The sequence below is a fragment of the Hemiscyllium ocellatum genome, chromosome 3, assembly GCF_020745735.1.
Source record: "Hemiscyllium ocellatum isolate sHemOce1 chromosome 3, sHemOce1.pat.X.cur, whole genome shotgun sequence".
Classification (NCBI taxonomy): domain Eukaryota; kingdom Metazoa; phylum Chordata; class Chondrichthyes; order Orectolobiformes; family Hemiscylliidae; genus Hemiscyllium; species Hemiscyllium ocellatum.
Genome location: NC_083403.1, coordinates 8251530 through 8275737, shown reverse-complemented (window position 1 = coordinate 8275737; position 24208 = coordinate 8251530). Strand labels below are relative to the sequence as shown.

Sequence of the window (24208 nt, the reverse complement as noted above, 5' to 3'; positions counted from 1 at the left end):
TTTTTTTTCTACCCCCACACTACCGCCTAACTGCGGTAGTGCTTATTCTTCCCCAGCACCCACGGTGTGTGTGTGTAGGTGTGAGACACAGTGAGAGACACAAAGTGCATGAATCTTTATTCAATTTCCACCATCAGGAAGATAGGAAAACACCTGAGTGGCCAGTGACAAGCAGTGCCCTTCACATCAAAGGGCAATACTGTGTGATCAAAACAGTGAAGGGGAGGGCAGGGATTAAATCAAAATAGAGTTGGAGGGGGAAATAATGCACTCCACTCCCTGCGGCACCCACCTCTCCCTGAACAACTCCAGGGTGTTGGTGGACACCGTGTGCTCCTTCTCCAAGGACACCCGGGATCTAACGTTACTGCGGAAGAGGGACAGGCAGTAGGCCCTATCGACTCCCTCCACAGCCCGCTGCCTGGACCTGTTTATGGCCAGTTTGGCCAGGCCCAGGAGCAGACCCACAAGGAGGTCTTCAGACCTGCCCTCCCTCCTCCGCACCGGGTGCCCGAAGATCAGGAGCGTGGGACTGAAGTGCAACCAAAAGCAGAGGAGGAGGTTTTTAAGAAAATCAAAAAGGAAGTGCAAACGCCCACACCCAACATACACATGGTCCACGGACTCCACAGCACCACAGAACAAGCAGTTGGGCTGGGAGTCCGTGAACCACCGCAATCTGTGGTTGCAGGGGACTGCTGCGGGCAGCACCCTCCACCCCAGATCCCCGAGAGAAAAGGGGAGGACTCCCGCGTACAGGGCCCTCCACTGGGGATCCCCACTGCCCGGTGGCAAATGGGCATGCCAAGGCATGTCCGAACAGTGGATGAGGGAGAAGAGGTGGACGGTATGCAGCTGCAGTCGATATAGGACCCGCCTTTTTACGTCCTTAAAAGGAACAAAGTTAAAATTCCGGAGACAGCTCAGGTTGTGGGGCACAGGCTCCTGCAGGAAGTACGGGACCTTGGGGCCAAATGTGAAATTCTGTCTGGGCTGACACTCCTGTTTTTTTTTCTTGAAGGGAGTCTCCTGATTATTTTTTTTTCTTTTTTTTTAGACACTACACACATTCCAAGCCAAAAGGCCAAGAAGCGATATACTCCTGTTTTTTTTTTCTTTTTTTTTTCCTTTTCTATTTTTCCCCACACTACCGCCTAACTGCGGTATTGCTTATTTTCCCCAGCACCCATGGTGTGTGTGTGCAGGTGTGAGACACAGTGAGAGATACAAAGTGCACAAATCTTTAACTTCCACCACCTGGAAGAAAGGAAACACCCGAGTGGCCTGTGACAAGCAGTGCCCTTCACATCAAAGGGCAATGCTGTGTGATCAAAACAGTGAAGGGGAGGGCAAGGACTAAATCAAAATAGCATTGGAGGGGGAAATGATGCACTCCACTCCCTGCGGCACCCACCTCTCCCTGAACAACTCCAGGGTGTTGGTGGACACCGCGTGCTCCCTCACCAAGGACACCCAGGCTCTAACGTAACCACGGAAGAGGGGCAGGCAGTCGGCCCTCACAACGCCCTCCACGGCCCGCTGCCTGGACCTGTTTATGGCCAGTTTGGCCAGGCCCAGGAGCAGACCCACGAGGAGGTCTTCAGACCTGCCCTCCCTCCTCCGCACCGGGTGCCCGAAGATCAGGAGCGTGGGACTGAAGTGCAACCAAAAACAGAGGAGAAGGTTTTTCAGAAAATCAAAAAGGGAGTGCAATCACCCACACCCAATATACACATGGTCCACGGACTCCACAGCACCACAGAACAAGCAGTTGGGCTGGGAGTCCGTGAACCACCGCAATCTGCGGTTGCAGGGGACTGCTGCGTGCAGCACCCTCCACCCCAGATCCCCAAGAGAAAGGGGGAGGATCCAGCATAGAGGGCCCTCCACTGGGGATCCCCACTGCCCGGTGGCAAATGGGCACGCCAGGGCGTGTCCGGGCGGTGGATGAGGGAGAAGAGGTGGATGGTGTGCAGCAGCAGTCAATATAGGGCACACCTTTTAACGTCCTTGAACGGGACAAAATTAAAATTTCGGAGGCGGCTCAGGTTGTGGGGCACAGGCTCCCGTGGGAAGTACTGGACCTTGGGGCCAAATGTGAAATTCCGTCCAGGCTGACACTCCTGTTTTTATCTGTCAGCCAGAGCTACCTGATTGGGCCAGCTTAACAGCCCCAATCAGGGAACTCATATTCCAAGAAGCCCACTTGGCTGACCTCATTACAATCATTACATCCTGGCCCCTTTGAGTCTGGGGACATAGCATGGTTCTTTTTCTTGGAGATTCTCCTGGGGTATTTTAGCACTGGGTCAGGCTTCTCTGTCCCTGCCTCTGATACGAGTGGCGTGTAATGCACAACTGTTTGAGTCTTGTGCCCGGTGTGTACCTAAGCTGCCCATAACCTCCTACAGCCTAGCTGTAAAATTTGACCCTTGGTCTGACTGAATCTCTCTGGCTAGCCCATACCATGTGAAGAAAGCTACAAACTCCTCTACCACTTTTTCTGCCTTGATAGTCCGCAATGGAATTGCCTCCAGAAATCTTGTAGACACATCCATTTTGGTTAACAAGTACTGGTTCCCACTTTTAGTTCTTGGGAAGGTGCCTACACAATCAATTACATCCTGTGTGAAAAGGTTCTTCAAATGCGGGAATTGATAATAAAGGTGCTGGTTTTATTATCACCTGTGGCTTACCTACCATTTGGCATGTATGTCACATACGGCAAAAGTTAACCACATCCTTGTGCTTTCCAGGCAAATAAAAATGTTTTCGTACCTTAACCTGAGTCTTTCATACCCATTGGTGACCTCCTACAAGTAATTTATGTGCTATCCGTAACACCTTCTGGCTGTATGCTACCAGCAACACAATCTGGTGCACTTCGGCCCATTTCTCCTCTGCACTAACTGGTCTCCATTTCCATCATAGGATTCTATCTTTCAGATAATAATCCTCTGGAATATACTCTGCCTCCTTATTGGAGTACATATCCACATATACAGAGGAAATTCGATTATCCGAACGAGATGGGCGGAACTATTTTGTTCAGATAATTGATTATTTGGTTAAGAGATTCAATGCCTTTCCTCTGGAACTCGGAGTTTTCTGTAAAGTCTGCTCCCCATTCAGGAGATATAGCAGCATCACACCGCACCCGAGCCCCCGTCCCACAACATTGCCCCCTCGCCTGGGTCTTGACTTGTCCAACCCTGGCCCCCACCCACCCTCCAACCTCATCCAATCCCGCCCCCTGCCAGCCCCCAACCCCAACCCGTCCACCCCTAACCCCGCCCACCTCACCCACCCCAACCTGTCCAACCAGCCCCACCCACCCCCAAACTCTGTCCAAACCTGACCCCCTCCCGACCCCAACCCCATCCAACCCTGCTCCCCTGTCACCCCCCAAACCCTGTCCAAACCTGACCCCCTCCCGACCCCAACCTCATCCAACCCCACCCCCCTGTCCGGCCCCCAACCCCATCCAACACTGGCCACCCACCCACCTCCGAACCCTGTCCAACACTGCTCTTGCCCACCTGCCCCCAAATCCTGTCCAACACTGCCCCCGCACAGCCCAATCCCTGTCCAACACCACCGCCCACCCAACTGCCCCCAATTCTGTCCAACCCTGCACACCTGCCCCAATCCTATCCAAAACTGCCCACCCCCAATCCCATCCAACACCACCCCCCCAAACCTGCCTACCAACCCTGTCCAACACTGCCCCTGCCCGCCCCCAACGTGCTCCCCCGTCCCCTCTCTGGGGCAGCCAGACTTGGACACCATTAAGACTGCTGCTGCTACTACTGCCTTTTGGCGGATGAGTTTCCAAATAGTGTGTGCACGTGTACACACACACACACACACATACACACACACACTCCATCTTTACAGGACAATGTTTGAGAGATTTTCTGGGGAAGAGGAGTTAGGGTTCCCTGTTTAGGACTCCAGGGAAAGTGTGGGGAGAGAGAGAGAGAGAGAGAGAGAGAGAGAGAGAGGGAGGGCAGCAGGTCGTCACTTAAAGATGGTGCCTGCGCTCCCATCAGTCCAGGACAGTTCTCGGCAGCAGTCTAATCACTGTAAACAAAAGATGCAATCAGTGTTGAACTCACACTTTTGATGCAACGTTTCTGTTGGGACTTTGAGACATCCTTTCCATAATCCAATTTTTGGATAATTGGTATCCGGATAATTGAGGTTCCTCTGTATATATTTTATCGTCTTGTCTTGCTGTTGCAAATCTCTCAGTCTTTCAGGACTAAACACTTCTGTCTGATTCTTTGTTACAGGTAGGTATTTTTGCATGGTTACATCATTCTTGTCACCACGGAAATAGCTCCACACAGAGGTTGGATCCCATCACTAAGCCACCCTTCATTTACATGTGGAAAGTCCTCGGCACTAATCCAGCTCACAGCCAACTCTTAAGAGTGTCAGGATGTCTGACATTCTTGTTTTTATCTGTCAGCCAGGGATCCCCGATTGGGCTCAGGGAACTTATATTCCATGTAGTCTACTTGGCAGATCTTGTTACAATCAAACAGACCTCATTTCAGTTGTGGGGAAACACTAAGGCTTGAATGTTTCTATTTGCAGCTGAAACATAGTGGTGAGCCAAGATCATGACTTACATTCTGCCATGACATGGTAAGACTAATCTCATACAATCTTCTGCTCAAAGTAAAATATTGTTCTCCTTTCAATCCTGATGCACTGTGACTGTGGTATGTGCCCATCTAAAGGATGTGCTGCCATAATTCACTAAGGCTCCTTCAACAGCATCTTCTGATTCACACCATTTAACATTTGGAAGGGCAAGGGCAGCAGATGTATGGCGCTATGAAGTTGTAGGCATGTGCTTTAAGAGTGAAAGCTGGCAAGCCTGAAATGTGAGTGACTGCAGTCACAGAGTCTGCTGGATAATTTGAAGATATAACATTTGAGATGTCGCTCAGGTAGTGAGTTGCTACACAACAATTCGAATTTAGCCAATCAGTTTAAATTATGGCCCAAGATACCAAAGCCCAATTGAATTTGAATATCACTATTTTGACAACATCAAACCAATGAGACAATCTGATGTTTTGGGGTATAAAAATCAGGCATTTTGAACCATTAGCTAAAGAGGCAAAGAGCCCCAATACAGACTGCCCGCAGATCCGTTCTCTGAAATGTACCTTGGTCTATGAAAGACTTGTGAAGCACAATACCGAAGAAAAGAAGACAGGAAGAAATAAAGCGAAAATAGACAGCTAGTTGGTTTTGAAACTTGTTTTTTTTTTGTAAATCTTATTTGGGGATTTTATCTGATCCATATAGTGTTATAGGGTGGGAGGTAAATAAATTGATCAGACAAAGGAGGCTTACAATGTAGACAGTTGTTGTTTGATATTCTCTTTTCTTGGAGTTGATGAATAAATTATTCATTTTTTCTTTAAATAGAGGGATTTGGGTAGTTCTTTGTCATTCATGCTTTAATAGATTACGAGGCGAGATGAGCTTTTCTGTGTGTCTGGTTGAAATTAGCAGTGAGGTTTGCCCCATGTTGTAACAATGAGAACACTACCATCTGCCTTCACTCATTCCTGACCTAGAAATATATCATCATTCCTTCAGTGTCATTGAGTCAAAATCTTGGAGTGCTCTCTTCCTTACAGCCTTTTGCATGTCCCTATATCTCAAGAACTGAAGTTGTTGAAGAATGCTGCTCACTGCAACCTTCTAAGGGTGATTCAAGATTGGCAATAAATGTTGACCTAGCCAACAATGCCCATATTCAAAATAAAATTTAATTAAAAACTTGGCTACCCCAATTAAAAGTGAAAATCTGCTGTTATCAGACAGAACTTGCACAATCTGGGTCCCACATTACAGAGCTGCCAAAATCCCACTTTAGTGAAAGCAACTGCTGATTTAATTGGCCAGATATGTCCATATAGTGCATAAGCACAAAACTGAAGCCACCTCCACACTGACCATGAGAAAATGGGATGAGCTGTATCCAGGGGTAAGATTTTCAATGTTAGGCCTTATTTGCCATTGTGTTTTGCCAGGACACAGTCTCAAAAAATAATTAAAACTTATATCATTATGAAATTTCTTTCTTGCAGTAGATTTCAATTCAGTGGACTGGAATTAAAGTTCACTTGAGTTTATATTTTTGGATATATGCAACATCTCCAGTTTGAACAATGTCTCTCACCTGTCTGTCTGGTACCATCATGGCTACTGTCCTAAATTGAATTTTTAGATTTTCTGGCAGTTCTTGGCGTCCTGCATACCCAGGATTCTGTGATGGAGAAAGGAAGATTAAAGAATTCTTACAAAGATGTGAATTAAAAGTTAATTGAAGAAGCGTGTTTAGTAAGAAATTATGAAATTACACACGGTGTCTCAGTGCAGTTTCAGAAAGGTCTGGACAATAGAAACAATTTATACTTGATGTCTTTGTAATGCATCAGCAATATTCCATCTGCTTTTTCAATAAATTATTGTACATGCATATGAACAGTTAGCAATTCATATAATACAATAACTGGATCCTTCGGTGCCATGGAGATCAGCAATCTATTGCAAAACAAGACTTGCTTTTTTATTCTTCCTGCAAAAGTAGTGATGTTTATCTTACCTATGATATTCAACCTCTCAAATTCTTGCCCAGTCAGTTACTTTATCTAAATCCCTTTGCAGAATTTTTACTAGTTTCTGACCGATTGTTGTGTCATCAGCAAATTCAAATGTCATATTTTCTTTTTTAATATTAGTTCATTGGACATGGGCATAAATGGCTAAGCCAGCATTTCCTCTCCATTCCGAATTGCCCAGAGTGGAGTTAAAGTTTAATCATGTTGCTGTGGTTCCACAGTCATGGTTTTAGTTAGTAAAGCAAATCAATTAAGCTCTTAGGACTGAAATAATCTCAACTTATTCTCAAACTGTAAGTAGGTCTGAGGACTGACTTGTTGAGTTTAGCTGTTCATGGAATGTCACCCTGACCAGACCAGCCTGGGAGGTGAGTCCAAAACCTGGTCGGCATGGGAGACAATCCCAAGCAGGCCAGCATTATAGGCTACTCCCAGCATGAGTCCCGGACTGAAGAACACCATGGGGAGGCAGATCCTGGACTGGAGGCCAGGGTTGGGAGAGAAGTCTCAGACCAGAGGCCAGCGCAGGAATGGGAGTCCTGGATAGGAGGCCAGTGTTGGGAGGAGACTCCCCGACCAGGGGCCAGTGAGGGTAGGGGACTACTGATCTGGAGGCCAGCGCAGGGAGGCCCAGTCCCGGACAGGAGGCCGGAGTTGGGAGGAGAGTCCTGGTCCGGGGGCCAGTGCGGGGAGGAGGGTTCGCGACCACAGGCCAGTGCAGGGAGGGGAGTCCGGCACAGGAGGCCAGCATGGGGAGGTGGGTCCCCAACAGGAGGCCAGCACGGAGAGGGGAGTCCTTGACAGGAGGCCAGCATGGGGAGGGAGTCCTCGACAGGAGGCCAACATGGGGAATGGGGTCCCGGGCAGGAGGCCAGCATGGGGAGGGGAGTCCCAGACAGGAGGCCAGGGTGGGGAGAGGGGTCCCAGACAAGAGGCTAGCATGGGGAGTATGTCCCAAACAAGAGGCCAGTGTGGGGAGGGGGTTCCTGGATAGAAGGCCAGTGTGGGGAGAGGGGTCCCAAACAGCAGGCCAGTGTGGGGAGGGGGCTTCCAAACAAGAGGCCAGTGTGGGGAAGGGTGTCCCAGACAAGAGGCCAGCGTGGGGAGTGTGTCCCAGAGAAGAAGCTAGCGTGGGGAGGGGGTTCCCGGACAGGAGGCCAGCGTGGGGATGGGATTCTCGGATAGGAGGCCAGTGTGGGGCGAGGGGTCCCAGACAAGAGGCCAGCGGGGGGAGAGCGGGGTCCCTGACAGGAGACCAGCGTGTGGAAGGGGGTCCCTGACAGGAGGCTAGCATGGGGAGGGGGGTCGCTGACAGGAGGCTAGTGAAGGGAGGGGTGTCCCAGACAGGAGTCCAGCGTGGGGAGGGAGGGATCCCAAACAGGAGGCCAGCACGGGGAGGAAGGGATCCCAAACAGGAGGCCAGCATGGGGAGGAGGGTCCCAAACAGGAGGCCAGTGTGGGGAGGGGTTTGCCAGACAGGAGGCCAGCGTGGGTAGGGAGGTCCCAGACAGGAGGCCAGCGTGGGGAGGGAGGTCCCAGACAGGAGGCTAGTGTGGGGAGGGGGGTCCCCGACAGGAGGCCAGTGTGGGGAGAGGGGTCCCAGACAGGAGGCCAGCGTGTCTAGGGGAGTCCCAGACAGGAGTCCAACACAGGGAGAGGAGTCTTAGACTGGGGACTGCCATGGGGGAGGCAAGGTCCTTGCGGATTGCAAGTGAGGCATTGAGTTTTGAAGCTCGGCCTGGCCAGGAGACTGGCTCCGTGCGGGTTGGAGGCTAGGTGCTGGCATGGATTGATGAAATGGACTGGAATTTGAGTATTTTTAAAAAACTTTTTATTCTCCTGCTGGACTTTTATTTATTATTCTTTCAATTGTGTAACAAATATTTTAGTATCTGTACCTCGGTACACTGCACCTCAGATGCTGCCATAATTGGACACATTACAAACTTCACTGCACTCCTTCGAGTGCACATGTTACTAAAGTCAAATTCAAACCCAAATTCGTTCCTCATACTTTCAGCCGTTAGTTCTGGGATCCTCTGAGTAATTTTTCTTGCAATTTATACAAACATGTGAATATATGAACAAGGAGTAGGAATGAGCCACTCAGCCTCCTGGCTGATTTGATTGCAATATCAACTTCACTGTTCTGTCTAAACCAAAGATGTTTCATCATTTTACTTCAAGAATCCTTAAAAAGTTCAAAGCAATGCATTTTGAGGAGGGAAGGTCCCAGACAAAAGACTGAGAAAGAAAACATTCTTCTTATCTCTGTCTTGAATGGACAATTTCTTATTTTTGAATCGAGTCCCTTAGATTAAAGTTCTCCCATAAGGTGAAACATCCTTTCTATGTGTGTCCTGTCAAGAATCCCTCAAGATCTTAACAAGTTGTCTCTCACTTTTCTAAACTTCAGCAGATACAAGTGCAGTCTGTCCAACCTCTACCCAGAAGACAACCTGTCTATTCTAAGTATTCATCTCAAAAAAACCTTCTTTCAACTGTTTCCAATGCATTTACATTCTTCTATAAATCAGAGACTGATAATGTACATAATACTGTAGATGTGATCTCACCGATGCCCTAATGTAAATGAAACTTCCTTACTCTTATAGAATCTTAGAATCTGTACAATGTGGAAACATGTCATTTGGCCCATCGAGTCCATGCTGAACCTCTGAGCATTCCCTCTCCCTATCCCTGTAACCCTTCATTTTCCATGGCTAACCCACCTACTCTGCACATCCCTCTATACTATGAACAATTTAGCATGACTAATCCACCTAACCTGACACCTTTGGACTGTGGGAAGAAACCGGAGCACCTCATGGAAACCCACACAGGCACTGGAAGAACTTGTTAACTCTACACAGACAGTACTTTGCGTCAGTCTTCACAGTGTAAGACATGAGTAATATCCCAACAATTGAAGGGAGTCAGGGGGCTGAGTTGAGTATGGTTGCCATTACAAAGAGAAAATGCTAGAAAAGCTAAAAGGTCTTAAAATTGATAAATCTCCTGGCCCCGATGGGCTACATACTAGAGTTCTGAGGGAGGTGGCTGAGGTAATAGCGGAGGCGTTGGATGAGATCTTTCAAAAGTCACTGGAGTCAGGGAAAGTCCCGGATGATTGGAAGATCACTGTTGTAACCCCCTTGTTCAAGAAAGGATCAAGACAAAAGATGGAAAATTACAGGCCAATTAGCCTAACCTCAGTTGTTGGTAAAATTCTAGAATCCATCATTTAAGGATGAGGTTTCTAAATTCTTGGAAGAGCAGGGTCAGGTTAGAACAAGTCAACATGGATTTAGTAAGGGAAGGTCATCCTGACAAACCTATTGGAATTCTTTGAAGAGGTGACAAGTAGGTTAGACCAGGGAAACCCAGTGGATGTGGTCTATCTAGACTTCCAAAAGGCCTTTGATAAGGTGCCACACGGGAGGCTGCTGAGCAAGGTGAGGGCCCATGGTGTTCGAGGTAAGCTACTGGTGTGGATTGAGGATTGTCTGTCTGACAGAATGATTCCTGATGAAGGGCTTATGCCCGAAACGTCGAATTACCTATTCCTTGGATGCTGCCTGACCTGCTGTGCTTTAACCAGCAACACATTTTCAGCTGTCTGACAGAAGGCAGAGAGTTGGGATAAAAGATTCTTTTTGGAATGGCAGCTGGTGACAAGCGGTGTCCCGCAGGGTTCAGTATTGGGGCCGAAGCTGTTCACGTTATATATTAATGATCTGGATGAAGGGACTGGCAAAGTTTGCCGATGATACAAAGTTAGGTGGACAGGCAAGTAGTACTGAGGAAGTGGGGAGGCTGCAGAAGGATCTAGACAGTTTGGGAGAGTGGTCCAGGAAATGCCTGATGGAATTCAATGTGAGCAAATGCGAGGTCTTGCACTTTGGAAAAATGAATACAGGCATGGACTACTTTCTAAACGGTGAGAACATTTGTAAAGCCAAAGTACAAAGTGATCTGGGGGTGCTGGTCAAGGATTCTCTAAAGGTAAATATGTAGGTTGAGTCCGTAATTAAGAAAGCGGATGCAATGTTGTCACTTATCTCAAGAGGGTTGGAAAATAAAAGCAGCATTGTGCTACTGAGACTTTATAAAGCTCTGGTTAGGCCCCATTTGGAGTACTGTGTCCAGTTTTGGTCCCCACACCTCAGGAAGGACATATTGGCACTGGAGCGTGTCCAGCGGAGATTCACACGGATGATCCCTGGAATGGTAGGTGTAACATATAAGGAACGGCTGAGAATCTTGGGATTGTATTCATTGGAGCTTAGAAGATTAAGGGGAGATCTAATAGAAACTTACAAGATAATACATGGCTTGGAAAGGGTGGACGCTAGGAAATTGTTTCCGTTAGGCGAGGAGACTAGGACACAGCCTTAGAATTAGAGGGGATCAATTCAAAACAGAAATGTGGAGACATTTCTTCAGCCAGAGAGTGGTGGGCCTGTGGAATTCATTGCCGCAGAGTGCAGTGCAGGCCGGGACGTTAAATGTCTTCAAGGCAGAGATTGATAGATTCTTGATGTCACAAGGAATTAAGGGCTACTGGGAGAATGATGGTAAGTGGAGTTGAAATGCCCATCAGCCATGATTGAATGGCGGAGTGGACTCGATGGGCTGAATGGCCTTACTTGCACTCCTATGCCTTATGGTTTTATGGTCTTATAGTCACCCGAGGGTTGAATCAAGCCCCACTGCTGTGAGGCAGCAGTGCTCAGCACTGATAACATACAGGGGAATTTTCTTCTAGGAGGTAGTCATATACCTTAGCTTAATTACTACAAATTTAGTCTTCAATTATGGATTTTGTTATTTTTTAAAAAGTTCTGAGATGAGCACTTGAAATGTCATAATAATGAAAGCGATAAGCCCTGTGTGACAAAGTGAGAGAAGTGTAGGTAGAAGTATGTATTTGATGATACAGACTCAATTGACCAAACAAGGGCATCTCCTGCACTGTATGATTTTATGATTCTATGAAAGAAGTAAACAAGAGAATTTAGCAGATAGAATTTCAGGAGACTCATTTCCTGCACTTGCCCAACAGTTATGAGTTTCCTGTGTCAATAAAAGTAGGAATTGCAGGGAGAATGAACAAATTCACTGTAGTATTAAATTGTTCTGTTTTTGATTAGTTGTGATGTGGAGGTGTTGGTGTTGGACTGGGATGGACAAAGTTAAATATTACACAAAATCAGACTATGGTTCAACAAGTTTATTTGGAAGCATAAGCTTTTGGAGTGCTGCTCGTTTGTCAGGTAGCTATTGGAGCAGGATTTATAGTATATTATAAATTACTATTATATCCTCTGATCCTGCCCCACAAGCTCCTTGACAAAGGAGAAGTGCTCTGAAAACTTGTCTTTCAAATAAACCTGTTGGATTATAAGCTGGTGTTGTGTGATTTTTAACTTTAATTCGTTGTGTGTAATAACTGATCTGTGGTCACAGCGCTTGATCGGTCAAGCTCGGATGTGGACATGAGAAATGAAATAGTGGAAGCCAAGTAGCAGCACTCGTAGGTAATTTTTAAACTGGCAAGATGGAATGAATGATGTGGCATAGTGATTAGTGCTGAGGCCTATTTGCATTTAATTGTAAATGGGGATTCTGGGTAATCCATGGTGGAGGACGGGAAACATTTCTGGCTGTAACAGCTGCTCCTTTTTTTTTGAGGTATTTTAGGTGTTGGAGGTGATTTTCTCAAATTCCAGGAGCAGCAATTACTGTTTTATATGCTGTTGCATTGTTTTGGAACTTTGGGAAAAAATGTCAAACAAGGGAGAAGGGAGAAGAGCAGACAAAGGAAACACATGGTGAGGACAGTGCAGGAGAGAGAGAGAGAGAGAGAACCTGCACAGTTACTGTCTTTGCTATTTTTGAATTTATGTATCGCTGGACATCGGAATGCATCTGGGAAAATTAACAAACAGTGAATTTCACAACTGATCTTGGAGGAACCCCTTTGGGCTAGGTTCACAACACAGAATCAGATAAGTTAATCATTGCTTGAAATTTGTCCAATAGAAAGGCTGCAGTAGTGAGTACATGGTTCTTTCTTGATTATATGTTTTTGGAGATAAGTATCTTGATTAAACTTAAAATGTAAGCCATAACTATTAACTTAACCTGGTGCAGTGTTTTGTAGAGGAATAAGACAGTGTTATTTTCTGGGTCTGTAGATTGTGAAGGAGCAAAAATGGCCTTTGCAGTGATATGTACTTCTTGTCAGATGTGGGAGTTTAAGGGTTACTGTGGATTATATCTGCCATAAATGCTGTTGGATGCGAATCTTATCAGATCAAGTGGATTGGTTGGAGAGACAGTTAGAAGCAATGAGGAATTTTCAACAGCAACAGTATGTGATAGATGGCAATTATAGGAATGGGGGAAAGTCTCAGATACAGTCACATAGATGGATTAATTCCAGGAGGGATAAGAGAGGTAGGCACCTCGGGCAGCAGCCTTTTGTGGATATATCCATTTCAAACAGGTATGCTGTTTTGGAAAATGCAGGGGGTGATGGATTCTCAGGGGAACGTAGCATGAACAGCTAAGATTCTGGTATTGGGACTGGCTCTAATGCAACAAGGGGTATGTCAGCTTCCAAGAGATCGATTGTGTTAGGGGATTCTGTAGTCTAAGAAAGAGACGGATGTTTCTGTGGCCAGCAGAGAAAAAGCAGAATGGTGTGTTGTTTCCCTGGTGCCAGGATCAAGGATGTCTCATAGACGGTGTAGAATGTTCTCACAGGGGAGAGGGGCCAGCAAGAGGTCATTGTCCACATTGGAACCAACGACATAGGAAGGGAAAAGGTTGAGATTCTGAAGGGAGATTACAGAGAGTTGGGCAGAAATTTAAAAAGGAGATCCTCAAGGGTAGTAATATCTGGATTACTCCCAGCGCTATTAGCCAGTGAGGGCAGGAATAGAAGGATAGAGCAGATGAATGCATAGCTGAGGAGCTGGTGTATGGGAGAAGGATTCACATTTTTAGATCATTGGAATCTCTTTTGGGGTAGAAATGAACTGTATAAGAAGGATGGATTGCAAAGGGAAAGGGGAAGGAGACTAATATACTGGCAGGGAAGTTTGCTAGAACTGCTCGGGAGGATTTAAACTAGTAAGGTGGGGGGTGGGACCCAGGGAGAAAGTGAGGAAAGAGATCAATCTGAGACTGGTACAGTTGAGAACAGAAATGAGTCAACAGTCAGGATTGGCAGGGACAAGGTAGGACTAATAAATTAAACTGCATTTATTTCAATGCAAGGGGCCGAACAGGGAAGGCAGATGAACTCAGGGCGTGGTTGGGAACATGGGACTGGGATATCATAGCAATTACAGAAACATGGCTCAGGGATGGGCAGGACTGGCAGCTTAACGTTCCAGGATACAAAATGCTACAGGAAGGACAGAAAGGAAGGCAAGAGAGGAGGGGGAGTGGCATTTTTGATAAGGGATAGCATTACAGCTGTGCTGAGGGAAGATATTCCCGGAAATACATCCAGGGAAGGTATTTGGGTGGAACTGAGAAATAAGAAAGGGATGATCACAATATTGGGATTGTATTATAGACCCCCCAATAGTCAGAGGGAAATTGAGAAACAAACTTGTAAGGAGATCTCAGCTATCTGTAAGAATAATAGAATAGTTATGGTACGGGATTTTAACTTTCCCAACATCGATTGGGACTGCCATAGTGTAAAGGGTTTAGATGGAGAGGAATTTCTTAAGTGCTTACAAGACAAATTTCTGATTTAGTATGTGGATGTATCTACTAGAGAGGGTGCAAAACTTGACCTACTCTTGGGAAATAAGGCAGGGCAGGTGACTGAGGTGTCAGTGGGAGAGCACTTTGGGGCCAGTGACCATAATTCTATTCGTTTTAAAATAGTGATGGAAAAGGATAAACCAGATCTAAAAGTTAAAGTTCTAAATTGGACAAAGGCTAATTTTGACAGTATTAGGCAAGAATTTTTGAAAAGAAACTGAAAATGTGTTGCTGGAAAAGCGCAGCAGGTCAGGCAGCATCCAAGGAACAGGAGATTCGACGTTTCGGGCATAAGCCCTTCTTCAGGAATCAGTGCTGAAAATGTGTTGCTGGAAAAGCGCAGCAGGTCAGGCAGCATCCAAGGAACAGGAGATTTGACGTTTCGGGCATAAGCCCTTCTTCAGGAATCAGAATTTTTGAAAGCAGATTGGAGGCAGATGTTCGCAGATAAAGGGACAGCTAGAAAATGGGAAGCCTTCAGAAATGAGATAACAAGAATCCAGAGAAATTATATTCCAGTCTGGGTGAAAGGAAAGGCTGGTAGGTATAGGGGATGCTGAATGTCGAAAACAATTGAGGGTTTGGTTAAGAAAAAGAAGGAAGCACAAGTCAGGTATAGACAGGATAGATCGAGCGAATCCTTAGAAGAGTATAAAGAAAGTAGAAGTGTATTTAAGAGGGAAAGCAGGAGGGCAAAACGGGGTCATGAGATAGCTTTGGCAAATAGAATTAACGAGAATCCAAAGGGTTTTTACGAATATATTAAGGACAAAAGGGTAACTAGGGAGAGAATAGGGCTCCTCAAAGATCAGCAAGGCGGCCTTTGTGTGGGGGCCACAGAAAATGGGGGAGATACTAAATGAATATTTTGCATCAGTCTTTACTGTGGAAAAGGATATGGAAGATATAGACTGTAGGGAAATAGATGGTGACATCTTGCAAAATGTCCATATTACAGAGGAGGAAGTGCTGGATATCTTGAAACGGGTAAAGGTGGATAAACCCCCAGGATCTGATCAGGTGTACCTGAGAACTCTGTGGAAAGCCAGAGATGTGATTGCTGGGCCACTTGCTGAGATTTTTGTATCATTGATAGTCACAGGTGAAGTGCCAGAGACTGGAGGTTGGCAAACGTGGTGCCATTGTTTAAGAAGGGTGGTAAAGATAAGCCAGGGAAGTATAGACCAGTGAGCCTGACGTTGGTGGTGGGCAATTTATTGGAGGGAATCCTGAGGGACAGGATGTACATGTATTTGGAAAGGCAAAGACTGATTAGGGATAGTCAACATGGCTTTGTGCATGGGAAATCATGTCTCACAAATTTGATTGAGTTTTTTGACGAAGTAACAAAGAAGATTGATGAGTGCAGAGCAGTAGATGTGATCTATATGGACTTCAGTAAGGTATTCGACAATGTTCCCCATGGGAGACTGATTAGCAAGGTTACATCTCATGGAATACAGGGAGAACTAGCCATTTGGATACAGAACTGGCTCAAAGGTAGAAGACAGAGAGTGGTGGTGGAGGATTGTTTTTCAGACTGGAGGCCTGTGAACTCTGGAGTGCCACAAGGATCGGTGCTGGGTCCTCTACTTTTTGTCATTTACATAAATGGTTTGGATGCAAACATAAGAGGTACAGTTAGTAAGTTTGTAGATGACACCAAAATTGGAGGTATAGTGGACAGTGAAGAGGATTACCTCAGATTACAACAGGATCTTGACCAGATGGGCCAATGGACTGAGAAGTGGGAGATGGAGTTTAATTCAGATAAATGCGAGGTGCTGCATTTTGGGAAAGCAAATCTTAGCAGGACTTATACACTTAATGGTAAGGTCTTAGGGAGTGTTGCTGAACAAAGAGACCTTGGAGTGCAGGTTCATAGCTCCTTGAAAGTGGAGTCGCAGGTAAATAGGATAGTGAAGAAGGCGTTTAGTATGCTTTCCTTTATTTGTCAGTGTATTGAGTACAGGAGTTGGGAGGTCATGTTGCAGCTTTACAGGACATTGGTTAGGCCACTGTTGGAATATTGCTTACAATTCTGGTCTCCTTCCTAATGGAAAGATGTTGTGAAACTTGAAAGTGTTCAGAAAAGATTTACAAGGATGTTGCCAGGGTTGGAGGCTTTGAGCTATAGAGATAGACTGAACAGGCTGGAGTGTCAGAGGCCGAGGGGTGACCTAATAGAGGTTTACAAAATTATGAGGGGCATGGATAGGGTAAATAGGCAAAGTCTTTTCCCTGGGGTGGGGGAGTCCAGAACTAGAGGGCATAGGTTTAGGGTTAGAGGGGAAAGATATAAAAGAGACCTAAGGGGCAACGTTTTCACGCAGAGGGTGGTACGTGTATGGAATGAGCTGCCAGAGGAAATGGTGGAGGCTGGTACAATTGCAAAATTTAAGATGCATTTGGATGGGTATATGAATAGGAAGGGATTGGAGAGATATGGGCCGGGTGCTGGCAGGTGGGACTAGATTGGGTTGGGATATCTGGTCGGCATAGACAGATTGGAGCGAAGGGTCTGTTTCCATGCTGTACATCTCTATGACTCTGTGACTTCGAACAAGGGATAGAAGGTATGATTACCAAATTTTAAGATGGCAAAAACTGTATCTGGAGTCGTGTGCACTGTGTTGGCCCCCAATTTAAGGATGGATGGGAACATGTTGAAGGCAGTTTCAAAAGCTTTATTGGATTAATATCTGGAATGGGTGTTTTATGAGGTACAGCTGGGCAGATGAGGCTAGTCTTAACTGAAGTTTAGAAGTGTGAGAGATTACTTGATTGAAACATATCACATTTCCTCATAAGGGAGAATCTAGAACTAAGTGTGAACCATTTAAAGCAAGCAAGATGCTTTTGTTTCTCTCAGAAAGCTATGTATCTCTGGAACTATCTTCCTGAAAAGGTGGTGCAAGCAGAGTCCCTCAATATTTTTAAGGCAGAGATAGATACCTTCTTGTAAAACTAGGGATGAAAAGGTATCAGGGTATGTGAAAATGTAATCTTGACTTTACATTGAGTGAGATTAGCCAAGATCTTATTGAATCACGTAGCAAGCTTTAGGGACTGAATGGCATTGTCCTTGCCCTTGAGTCTTCCTAATATTATTGATTATCATTGCATGTTCTTTGTTAATTATAAATCCAGTTCAAAATATTACCCAACTCTCAGATCATGCAGTATAGACTGCTTTACTATTTGAGGTTGAGTATGATGAAACTGACAAGAAGCAAATGAATGAGAAACTGAAATGGGCTTTGAGCAGCATGCTCAAACATTCAACAAGATCATACCTGATTTATTTCAATGACATTCCACATACAATCCCTATGTGATGAATATATTAAACAGAAAATCCAAGATCTACTTTGTCATTTTGAATCTTATTGTATTTGATACTTTAACTCTGTTTCTCATCTCACAGATACTGCTCAGATGCCTTCACTTCAAAATCTACCCCCTTTAAACCAAACAAAGAAAACTCATTTAAGCATATTTCAGCATTTCAACTTGCCATTCACTTTCTTACCATTGTGATAAAAATACCAAACTCTGGATTCAATGACACGTTATCTCCATCAGTGAAGATAAATTGTTTCTTTCTTTCTTTTCTTGCCATAAGAATAATATAAATCTGTTGAGCTGCGACAGATAAAACTGGCAGCTCAATTCGATTAAATTCGTCAAAGCAGCCCCAGGAACCAGATTGTGCCAAACCTGAAAAATGCAGAACACCAGTTTTGTTATTACAAAATAAAATTAGTCAATGACATTTTGTAGCTAGTTACTTATCAATAACTTTTAATTAGTTGACATTTCATCTGATCATTTCAAGTTGGCTGTTGACAATATTTTGAAATGATCACAACAAAAACAACAGCAACTTGCATTTAAACAGCACCACCAATCTAGTAAAATACCTCAAGATGCTTCACATTAAGTACATTATTCAACAAAATATAATGGTAAATTTTCAGAAACAATTCTGTGGAGTGAGCGGTAAAAATGAAAAGATTGAGAGAGAGTTTTCCCAAGCATAGGACCAATGCAATCATATATAAAGTTACACATGGTGATGCTGAAGGCTTATAATTGAAGTAAACTTGAAGGATTGTAAATTGGGGGAAACTTCAGCAATTGGAGAGGAAGAGCCATGGAAAGTTTTAAAACCAAGCTTTACTAAACCAGGACCAATGTAGGTCAGTAACCAAAGAGGCAATGAATGCATGGCACTGAATATGTATTTGGACATAAGCATTAGAGTTTTGGAGGATGTAAGGTGAAATGGTTTTGGCAATGGAGAAGATTGATTCATTCAGAGTGTGTGGGCATCAATGACAGGACTAGCATTTATTGCCCATTGAAAGTCTGCAATCTATTTTGAGTAGGTAGAACAATAACAATGTTGTCAGGCTGGAAGTTCCAGGATTTTGACCCAACAACATTGAAAAACAGTGAAATATTTCCCAGTCAGGATGGTGAGTGGCTTGGAGGGGAAAATTGCAAAATTGCAGGTGGTGGTATTTCCAAGTATCTGCTGCACTTTTCCTTCCTGATAGAAGTGGTCAAGGGCTTAGAAAATGCTGTTGACAAAACCATGGTAAACTTCTGCAGTGCATCTTGTAAATATTGTCATCAAGTGGAATGTGTTACTCTGGATGGTGTCAAGTTTTGTGGTTGTCAGTGGGAGAGAGCAAGGCCTCCGTTGAAGGGTAAAAAGGAAGGAACCATTATAAATGCTTTAGCATAAATAAAAAGGCAGGATATATCACAATGGAACTAGAAAAAGATAGTCCTCACATCGGGAAGGAATGGAGATGAGATAGATGTGTGGTCAACTGCTACATATACATCAGATAAGATGAGAAGATTAAAAATACTACTTCTTAATGTAGTGATCAAAGAACATAGCATATAATTGAAAAAGGACACATTGTGCGAAAACTTCCCATCTTACATTCTTCAAGACAATTCTTGATCGGTGCTGAGTTCACTTTTGTTTGTCATTTGTATAAATGATTTATATGAGAATATAGAAAGCATGGTTATTAAGTTTGTGGATGACACCAAGATTGATGGTATGGTGGACACTGAAGAAGGTTATCCAAGATTACAAAGGGATCTTGATCAATTGGGTCAATGGACAGAGAGTGGCAGATGAAGTTTCATTTGGATAAATGCAAAGTGTTGCATTTTGGAAAAACAAACAAAGGCAAGACCTAATCAGTTAAAAGTAGGGCCCTAGGTCGTCTTGAGAAAAGAGACACCTCGGGGTTCAGGAACATAATTATTTGAAATTTGCATCACATAAAGATAGGGCGTTTAGCACGCTTGTCTTCGTTGCTCAGAGCTTTGCATATAGGACTTGGGACATCGTGTTGAGGTTGAACAGAACATTGTTAAAGCTTCTTCTGGACTACTGTGGCCAGTTCTGGTCATCCTGTTATGTGAGGAATATTATTAAGCTGGAGAGGGTTCAAAAGAGACTCACCAGGATGTTGCTCTGAATGGAGGGGTTGAGTTATAAAGAGAGGCTGGACAGGCTTAGACGTTTTTTTCACTGGATCATAGGAAGTTGACAGGTGATCTCATAAAGGTTTATAACATCATGAGGGGTACCGTTAAGGTGAATGCCAGGTGTCTTTCACCTAGAGTGAGGGATTTCAAGACAGGAGGCATATTTTTAAGGTGAGAGGAGATGGATTTTAAAAGGATATGAGGGGCATTCTTTCGACACAGAAAGAATTCTATGTTCGTACATAGAATTAACTTCCAGAGGGAGTGGTGGATGCAATTACAACATTTGAAAGATATTATGATAAGTACATGTATAAGAAATGTTTGGAGTGACATGGGCCAAGCACAGGTAGGTGAGACTAGTTTGCCATTATGGTTACCAATGGACTGGTTGGATGAAAGATCTGTTTCCATGCAACATGAGCCCATGACTCCATGACTCTCTTAAAACTACCAACTTAAGAGGAAAATCAACTTTTATACAGCATTTATACTCTATGAGGGGAAACTGTTGAATGGTCGGTAAGTGGATTCTAATTACTTTGGAGATTAACTGCTAGACTTTGTTTAAGTTTCAAACCAAACAAACTGACACTAATTGATCAAGAGATAGCCTTGAGAAATGAACAAATGAATGGATGTCACCTATTTCATTGATTGAAAACAGGACCAGTGTCTGTCCATGCTCCTTCTACCTGCAAAGAATATAGCCCTGTGTCTTAATCTATGCAGTATCCATTATATGGAAATATTACATGACAAGCCTGACTGACATAGTTACAGAGTCTCTGAACCCATCTTAAATGACTGTCAACATGATTCTTAGGATATTCCACAGTAATGCTTGATGAATCCAAGATGAAAATAGATTGATAGATTTTTTTCATTAGCTCTTAAGTTGACAATAAGCCATAAGACACTAATTGGTGGTATGGTGGACAGTGAAGAAGGTTATCTAAGAGTACAACAGGATCTTGATGATCTGGGCCTGTGTGCTGAGGAATGGCAGATGGAGCTTAATGCAGAAAAATGTGAGGTATTGCATTTTAGGAAGACAAACTTGGGCAGGATTTACAAAAGTAAATGGAAGGGCCCTGGGGATTGTTGTGGAATATAGACATCTAGACTTGCAGGTAGTACCTTGAAAGTGGCGTCACAGATAGAAAGGGTGGTGAAGAAGGAGTTTTGCATGCTTGCCTTCATCGGTCAGAGGAAACAGTTCAGGAGTTGGAACTTCATGATACAGCTTTACAAGACTTTGGTAAGACCATATTTGGAGCACTGCATGCAATTCTGGTTGTCCCTGTATAGGAAGGATGCTATTAAACTGGAAAGGTGCAAAAAAGACTTACAAGGATGTTACCATAGGAGCAGAAATTATGACATTCAACCTATCGGGTCTGCTCCACCATCCAATCAGGGCTGATAAGTTTCTCAACCCCACTGTCCCATTTTCTCCCTATAACCCTTGATCCCCTTGATACTCAAGAAACTACCTATTTCAGTCTTAAATATACTCAATGACCTGGCCTCCAGTGCCTTCCAAAAATTCACCAATCTCTGGCTGCAAATGTGTTGCTGGTCAAAGCACAGCAGGCCAGGCAGCATCTCAGGAATAGAGAATTCGACGTTTTGAGCATAAGCCCTTCATCTCTGGCTGATAGAGTTTCTCCTTATTTCCATTTTAAATGGTCTTCCCTTTACTCTAAGGCTATGCCTTCTGGTCTGAGTATCTCATACCAATGGAAACATTTTCCCAATACCTACGCTGTCCAGGCCATTCAGTATTTTGTATGCTTCAAATAAATCCCTCTCAAGCTTCTAAACTCCATCGAGTATAGATGCAGCATCCTCAAACATTCTTCATTTGCCAAGCTTTTCATTTCTGGTGCCATTCTCATGAATCTCCACTGAACACCCTCCAGGCCAATACATCCTTCCTGAGGTATGGGGCCAAAACTGTGCCCAATACTCCAATGGGACTAAAGCCTTATAGAGTCTCAGTAGTGCATCCCTGCTTTTATATTCAAGTCCTCTCAAAATACACATCATCATTGCATTTGCCTTCCTAACTATTGACTCAACCTGCAAGTTTACCTTGAAAGAATCCCAAACTAGAACTCCTAAGTCTCTTTGCACTTCAGACTTCTGAATTTTCTCATTTAGAAAGTGGTCTATGCCTCTATTCTTCCTACCAAAATGCATGACCTCACACTTTCCCACATTATACTCCATCTGCCATTTCTTTGCCCACTCTCCTAACATGTTCAAATTCTTATGCAGCCTGCCTCCTCAATGATGCCTGTTCCTCTACCTATTATTGTATTGTCTGCAAACTTAGCCAGAATGCCCTTAGTTCCTTTATTTAGATCGTTAATCACAGAATCACAGAATCCCTACCGTGTGGAAACAGGGCATTTGGCCCAAGAAGTCCACATCAACACTCTGAAGATATCCCGCCCAGATCATTCCCCTACTCTATCACTCTATATTTCCCCATATAAATGCACCTAACCTACACATCCCTGAACACTATGGGCAATTTAGTTTGGCCACCTCTCCGAACCTGCACATCTTTGGACTGTGGGAGGAAACCAGAGCACCTGGAGGAAACCCACGCAGATACCACTTGTCACCGGCTTCCTTTCTGAAAAGGACCCTTTTAGAACATAGAACATTACAGCGCAGTACAGGCCTTTCGGCCCTTGATGTTGCGATGCCCTGTCATACTAATCTGAAACCCATCCCACCTACACTATTCCATGTACGTCCACTTGCCTGTTCAATGATTACTTAAATGCACTTAAACTTGGCGAATCTACTACCGATGCAGGCAAAGCATTCCATACCCTTATTGCTCTCTGAGTAAAGAAACTACCTCTGACATCTGTCTTATACCTATCTCCCCTTACTTTAAAGTTGTGTCCCCTCGTGTTTGTTGTCCCCATACTTGGAAAAACACTCTCCCTGTCCACCCTATCCACCCTCTGATTATCTTATATGTCTCTATTAAGTCACCTCTCAACCTTCTTCTCTCTAACGAGAACAGCCTCAAGGCCCTCAGCCTTTCCTCAGAAGACATTCCTTCCATACCAGGCAACATCCTAGTAAGTCTCCTCTGCATCCTCTCCAAAGTTTCCACATCCTTCTTATAATGCGGTGACTAGAACTGTACACAATACTCCAAGTGTGGCCGTACCAGAGCTTTGTACAGCTGCACCATAACCTCCTGGTTCCGGAACTCAATCCCTCTATTAACAAAGGTCAAAACACTGTATGTCTTCTTAACAACCCTGTCAATCTGGGTGGCAACTTTCAGGGTTCTGTGTACATGGACACCAAGATCTCTACTCATCTGCACTCCCAAGAATCCTACCATTAGCCCAGTACTTTCCATTCTGATTACTCCGGCCAAAGTGTATCACCTCACAGTTGTCCACATTAAACTCCATTTGTCACCTTTCAGCCCAGCTCTGCATCCTATCTATGTCTCTCTGCAACCTACTACATCCTTTGTCACTATCCACAACTCCACCAACCTTAGTGTCATCTGCAGATTTACTAACCCACTCTTCTGCGCACTCATCCAGGTCATTTATAAAAATGACAAACAGCAGTGGACCCAACACCGACCCTTGTGGTACGCCACTGGTAACTGGACACCAAAATGAACATGTTCCATCAACTGCAATCCTCTGTTTTCTTTCAGCAAACCAATTACTGATCCAAACTGCTATGTATCCCACAAGCCCATTCCTCTGCATTTTGTATAATAGCCTACTGTGGGGAACCTTATTGAACACCTTGCTGAAATCCATATACACCACATCAACCAGTTTACTCTCATCTACCTGTTTGGTCACTTTGTCAAAAAACTCAATAAGATTCGTTAGGCACGACCTACCCTTCACAAAACCATGCTGACTGTCCCTGATCAGATTATTCTTTTCTAGATGGTTATAAATCCTATCTCTTATAACCTTTTCCAACACTTTACCAACAACTGAAGTAAGGCTCACTGGTCTGTAATTGCCAGGGTTGTCTCTACTACCCTTTTTGAACAAGGGAACCACATTTGCTATCCTCCAGTCCTCAGGCATTATTCCTGTAGACAATGATGATTTGAAGATCAATGCCAAAGGCTCAGCAATCTCTTCCCTTGCTTCCCAGAGGATCCTAGGATAGATCCCATCCGGCCCAGGGGACTTGTCTATTTTCACACTCTGTAGTATTTCTAATACCTCTTCCTT

General features: G+C 44.3%; 1 protein-coding gene across 1 annotated transcript in view; it reads right to left on the bottom strand.

Moving 5' to 3' along the window:
• LOC132834281 (dynein axonemal heavy chain 8-like) overlaps positions 1-24208 on the bottom strand; it is a 1170382-nt gene that overhangs the window by 371774 nt on the left and 774400 nt on the right. Inside the window, exons 44-45 of the mRNA XM_060853001.1 lie at positions 17971-18158; positions 6209-6295 (exon numbers count right to left, since the gene is read on the bottom strand). Coding sequence (XP_060708984.1) covers positions 6209-6295; positions 17971-18158 — 275 coding nt within the window. The remainder of the gene's footprint in view (positions 1-6208; positions 6296-17970; positions 18159-24208) is intronic.